Source organism: Eurytemora carolleeae, unplaced genomic scaffold (genome assembly GCF_000591075.1).
Source record: "Eurytemora carolleeae unplaced genomic scaffold, Eaff_2.0 scaffold156, whole genome shotgun sequence".
Lineage (NCBI taxonomy): Eukaryota > Metazoa > Arthropoda > Copepoda > Calanoida > Temoridae > Eurytemora > Eurytemora carolleeae.
In genome coordinates this window covers 380513-386939 of record NW_019396479.1, presented here as the reverse complement: position 1 = coordinate 386939, position 6427 = coordinate 380513, and the positions used below count along the sequence as shown (strand labels likewise).

Genomic DNA, 6427 nt, shown 5'->3' with positions numbered 1-6427 from the left:
CTACAAGTGTGAAGAGAGGATGAATGCATGACGAGACATATGTAAACACGGTCCAGGAGAAATATAATTAAGGAACCATGGCTGGTTCTGAACCTTGTATAAGTATATAAAGCTTGCTAGTTTAGAACAGTAAATATCTAAGTCTTACTTGTTTGGAACCAAAAATATCTGAATCCAATAAGTTCGGAACCAAAAATATCTTAATCGTATTTGTTTGTAACCATAAATATTTTAATATTGCTTGTTTGAGACATCTAAATCCTACAACTATTTCTGAACCATAAATATCTAGATCCTACGAGTTTGGAACCAAAAATATCTAAATCTTACAAGTTTCAACCATAAATATCTACATCCTATTAACTCAAACCATAAATATCTGAATCTTACTAGTTTGAAACAATACAATTCTGATTCCCACTACAGTGATAACCAGAAAACTCTGAAATAGGAAGACGATTTTACTAGCCACTTCTTCAATCACAAATTTAGTGAAATGGGTCTAATTACACTGCACAATTGTCGTATCCCATAAATATTGGAACTTAATCAATTCGCTAGTTTATAATAATTGAATTATAATAATTTTATCAAATTAATTATTAATTATTATCGAGTCAGCTGTCTGAAATGATTTGCCATGATATTCAAAAGTTTCATGAAATACAAATCATAATAATAACTCTGTCGAGCACTGCTTAATAGAATAAAAAATAAAAATGTTAATAAAATAATTTATTAGTATGATATTACAAAACATGAAATCAAATGACTCATCGCAGAACTAAAACTATAAAATTGTACGAATCCAATGCGTGTGTTGTATAAATGTTAAATCTGTAGTCAAATTTTAAATGTCGTCTTTACTTCTTCGACTCTACGGCAGGCGTCTTCTTCCTTTCAATGGCGGGATGTCCTTTACAGCTGACCACGAGAACACCATCAGCTGATAGATTGGATTCCAGATCTTCCGGTGTACACCCTTCAGGTAGAGTAAAATGGCGTCTAAACTCCCGGTACGTTTTCCTCCGACCTCCGGCCTCTTCAGTCTCATGGCAGCCTCTGATATGCAACAAACCATTCTCACACTTGACGCTCAGCTCTGAGGGACGATACATCGAGGTGTCTAGGCTAACCTAGATATAATTTTAATTAAATAAGAAGTTGATAATTTAATTAATTTCCTAAACATAAATTTGTTTTATAAAAGCTGATAAATTCAAACCCTAATTTTCTAAACCCCTTTCTAAACAGAAACATGAAATTGTTAAAAAAAAAAAATTCTGATACTGATAAACCCTGATATTGAAAGCCTTTGATATTTTAAACTAAGAACTATGAACTCTGCTAGATCAAATAGGAATATGAAAGGTGTAGACTGTAGAGTAAGCGTTCAGAAATTGAAATTATTGTACAACTCTTGGATATCGATGTCAATGCTTGATATCTATCTTATGTTAATCTCCAGATTAATTTAAACTTTCTATAATATAGTGCATCTGGTAAACGTACGGTGGAATAACTGAGATGAAAAGATTAATCATTGATCCACAAAATAAAAGTTCCCGCTTCAGATATTGAGTAACACCGTCCAACAAGATCCTTTAGCTCAGGTAAATTCTAATTTAAACCTTACCTCTAGTTTATCCTTGTTCTGGGTGCATCGGATGAGCTCCACGTCTCCTGGCATAGTGAACAAGTCGACATCCTTGAACATGTTCACCAGGGGGCCGGTCATTGAGGGCAACATTGCACGCCGGGGGAACATCAAACTGTCGGATCCAAACCTGATCAAATTAAAGAATGAAATTAAGAAACCACTTGAAAGATAATAGTCAAACCGAAAAAGTTCAAAAATTAATAATACAAATATTAAATTATGTAAACTTACTTAGACCTCACAGGCATGCCACCCTCCATCATACATCTTGCATTCATGAAATCATCCTCAAACCGACGCAAAATATCTCTCGGCTCAGCCAACATACCTTCTCTGACTCGACCGAAATCGTCCCAGCTGGAACGGAAAAATGGATCCTTGAAGAAGAGATCTCGGGTTGAAATTGGAATGAGATCCATCTTAAATTGATAAATGGTTAGATAGATGTGTATAATTGGAAAGCTGTGAAACAAATGATAATCATTCGTGATTATCTGGTATTTATATAGGTATTCAACCCTCTCCCCCACCCCTCTACTACTCTACTTACTCCCCCCCCCCACGATAATCCTTCTCCCGCATTTACAGTTCGTAATTAATTTCTGATAATGCGTAATAAAAAATACAATAAATGCGTAGATTTCAAGGAATTGTATCTCCCATTAGGCGTAAATTAACATAGTTTTAATATTTCCGAGAATCACATCAACTCTTGAAAAAGAAATGATGTAGTAAACAATTTAAAAATTTATAAATATGAAAAAGTTTTGTAAAAATGTAACATATAACGGTGCAAAAGTAATTTGCAAATCAAAAAATAGTTGATTATTTGGAAGAAAAAAATACGCTCCCGAAGACCTACCATTGAAAGTAAGAAATACGTTTTAAAACTATAGATGGGTACAAAAGGCTGCTAAGTCGTACTAGTGGCATATACAGAAAGCGAATTTCTGTCTTATGTTGAAATTGTTTGTGTTATGGAGACTGTAGGTTACTTGTTCGAGAGCATAAAATGGATTCTAAAAATAGATAATGTCTACATTTGTTAAAAAAGTCCATTAACAATGCAACTACCCCTTGATTTGATAAAGCTAATGATTGATAATTGTGTAGATAATATAATATTTTTTACGCACTCCCTGCAGTACACTGAATATATGGCGTACTGCAAATGTATTTTTAGGATTTATTAATGAAGAATAAAATCATCACATGTGTACTGCAGAGTATTCATTATGTTAACGTATGATAAAGGATGTCTAACCAAAGAGAATAAAATATATATTAGAGTGGAATTTAGACAATCCCTCGGTATGAACTTTGTCACTCCCTTTCAGCCCAGAAAAGGAGTCCAAAGTGTGCAAATCATGTAAATGTTCACAAATTATATGCAGTTACAATAATACAGTATGTTCCCTACACTATCCATTTCAATTTCGATTTTTTAAGCTGTTAAATAAACTTTATAAAATGAATTAGGTGAATAAAAAATATCATTTGATTTATAGTTATAACTGAAAATCATCGTTTGTAAAGTGAAAGGCATAGAGTCTATATGAAATGATCATTGGTCAATTATGAAACCAGCCTATTTCATAATTTGGTTTTCTTTTAACATTAATTTTAGAGTTTCTATAAAATGATGTTCCAGGGCCCAAAAGGTTATATGGCGCAAATATGTGAAGTAAACCTGCAGTTTGGAAACAGTACAACAAAATGGCCGTTTTACACTTTTTTCTAGTAAATTCCCCTCTAATATATATTCTATTATCTTTGTGTCTAACCAAACATGACAGATAAGAGACAACTTCAGTATCGTCTTTGACCGGCCTTCCTTCGTAAATCTAATTTTCGAAGCAAAATTCTCAAATGATTATAACAAAATACCTTGTGTTCTGGCATTTCCAAAATGTGGTCTGCCTTTTTAATAGTTTCAAAATTACCTGATATTGTAAGAATTTTGTTCAGATTTCGACAAATTTGGTTTAATTTTAATAAATTGAATTCTAAACAAAGTTCCTTCGGTAATATTGAAAGCACTAAAAAGTAACATTTGGTAAAGGCAAGAAAGAAGCATTTTTGTGATTATTGTTACATAAATACATGTACATATATAGAGCCTGAAGGCTTATCTCTTCCGATCAAATGCTATTTTGAACTTTTTATTTTAAACTGTCCGCGAGCAATTTATTGGCATAAATAGAATTCATTATTTTAGTTTTCGTATGAAAAATATTCTAGTGGCTTCTGGTTTTTTGGAAGATTATTTTATTATTATATTTATTATTTTATTTGCCACTGTTTTCTTCTTTCCTTTATTCCTTTTTCTTTCGTTTTACATTTTTCATTTTTCTTTCTGAGATAATGCCCCCCCCCCGTACTTTGAGAATAAGGTTTGGGTTTAGTTCCCCTACAGGCTATAGGCCTGGTACAAGATGTTTTATGTACAATATCATTATTATTTATAATATACAGTTTAATAATTAATAATTGCCCCCCTGCTTGTTATTTCCTGTCTTAAATATGACACTAATTAATAATTAGAAATATCTCATTCAAAGAATGGATTTTAATTAAGATTTTAATTATGCTGTTCTGGTTCAGCTCCGATATCCTTTCCTATCTTTTTAACGTCATTTTTCAATTTAGTCTTTGTTCTAATTCCATTCTTGTTCTCGTTTATGACTTGTTCATATTCATGTTCATGTTCATTTTTATGTTCATGTTCATGTTCATGTTAATGTTCATGTTCATGTTCATGTTCATGTTCATGTTCATGTTCATGTTTTTACAATGCTAATTCATAACAAAGACGATATCGAATTCGTCACTGAATTCCCATGTTTTTTGGGACACCCTGTAGAACAAGGACACAATTACTCTCTGGCAGTAATCAAATCGGAGTCTCTATATCAACTAGTTTATTTGGGGTTTATATGTTACAAGTTAAAGTTAATCGATGTAGTTACAATTCTTACGTCTTTATCGATACCACATGATTAATACAATCATGTTCCGTATTTACAGCTCAGTTAAAATAAGCGCAATTAAGATATACTTCATTATATATCACATGGTTAAGCTAATCATGCTTCTGTATTCAGTTCAAATGAATAATGGCTTTTACGGAGAAGCTAAAGTTTACAAACATAGATGGTTAACAGTGTACTATGTACTTCAGCTTTACAGAATTTCGTGTTACCAGATATTTATTACACATGTTCATGTTCATGCTTATGTTCATGTTCATGTTCATGTTCATGTTCATGTTCATGTTCATGTTCATGTTCATGTTCATGTTCATGTTCATGTTCATGTTCATGTTCATGTTCATGTTCATGTTCATGTTCATGTTCATGTTCATGTTCATGTTCATGTTCATGTTCATGTTCATGTTCATGGTCATGGTCATGTTCATGTTCATGTTCATGTTCATGTTCATGTTCATGTTTATGTTCATGTTCATGTTCATGTTCATGTTCATGTTCATGTTCATGTTCATGTTCATGTTCATGTTCATTTTCATGTTCATGCTCATGTTCATATTCATTATTATGGCTTGCACTTATTCTTGCTCTTAATCTTATTCTTGATCTTATTCTTATTCTTATTCTTATTCTTATTCTGTGCTTGTTCTTCATTTTGATCTTATTCTTATTCTTCATATTCTTGTTCTTACTCTTATTCTTATTCTTATACATATTCTAGTTCTAATTCTTGTTGCAGAGTTTTTAGTCGTCTTTGGTGCTGTAACGATCTGTATATATCATTGTAAACATTTTGGTTGTAATTCATGTCTTGTTTCTTTTCCCAATCCTTAATCATAAATTTCTCTTTCAGAATCTAATTAATATTCTTAGTTCAACCTAGTGTTCATCTGTGCGTACTACATACACGGTATATGTATCATGCTGATCGATCTATCTTATGTTCTAATCGATTAATGTGTTTTTAAATCTAAATTCTTTTAACAAATGCAGACTTCAATCCAATCTATAAAATATAAACTACGATATTGTGACCTCTTGGCTTCTCTAGTTAGATATTACTCTAACCCTTTTCCGTGTTACGCCTTATTTTAAGTACGTACTCAAATGTATTCGGTTCCATTCCAGAAATTAAAAACATTTTTTAAAATTTAATTTATTTTGACGTGATTTCCCACATTATAGTTGTAGATTTGATTGAACATTTCATGCATAGTATTGTGAATTATTTTACGCATAATTAGCCTGTTTTTTGGGCGGATATTGTCCTGTATTTACTTCAATTTCCGAAAAAAATGATTTCCAAAAAGTTTAATAATATCCACCCATCCTGCATAACTGAAATGCGCAACATGTAAATCAGATTTCACGAAATATCCCAATACGCATTTATCACGTCCAACGCAATATTTAGAAACATTGATGAGCATTATAATACGCACTAATTCTAGGAAATACGTCTCACAAGTCACAATCAGTTCATAATAATAATAATTCTAGTTTTCCTTTCTTTTCCTATTATCTTTGTATGTCATATCTTTTCTTTCTTTATTCTGTTTGTCAAAGACGACATTCAAATTTCTCTCTTTTTCCTCTTATTTCTTCCTTTTTTCATTAATTGTGATTTATTGTCTAATCTGAACCTTTTAATTCTCCATTGAAATGTTTTAGGTTACTAATTTTTTAAAATTTTGACAAAAAATTGAATTTATTCTAATTAAACTAAAACAGGGTAACCCGCAAATGACGCATCTTTAAAGATGACCTAAAACTATTTAAA

General features: G+C 31.6%; 1 protein-coding gene across 1 annotated transcript; it reads right to left on the bottom strand.

Moving 5' to 3' along the window:
* Nucleotides 1-718: 718 nt before the first annotated feature.
* Nucleotides 719-2151, bottom strand: LOC111704032 (uncharacterized). Its single transcript, XM_023476144.1, has 3 exons — nt 1892-2151; nt 1637-1787; nt 719-1136 (listed from the first exon to the last, which is right to left on the bottom strand). The coding sequence occupies exons 1-3, from the start codon at nt 2077-2079 to the stop codon at nt 864-866; spliced, it is 612 nt and encodes a 203-aa protein (XP_023331912.1). The 5' UTR covers nt 2080-2151; the 3' UTR covers nt 719-863.
* Between the last annotated feature and the right edge of the window lie 4276 nt (nt 2152-6427).

What these genes read in the sequence shown, in the direction of transcription:
- LOC111704032 (XM_023476144.1), bottom strand. Translation starts at nt 2,079, where the DNA reads ATGGATCTCATTCCAATTTCAACCCGAGATCTCTTCTTCAAGGATCCA. An exon ending in GGCATGCCTGTGAGGTCTAA is followed by an intron (nt 1,788 to 1,891) that starts GTAAGTTTACAT and finishes TAATTTGATCAG; the next exon opens with GTTTGGATCCGACAGTTTGA. An exon ending in AGAACAAGGATAAACTAGAG is followed by an intron (nt 1,137 to 1,636) that starts GTAAGGTTTAAA and finishes AATTATATCTAG; the next exon opens with GTTAGCCTAGACACCTCGAT.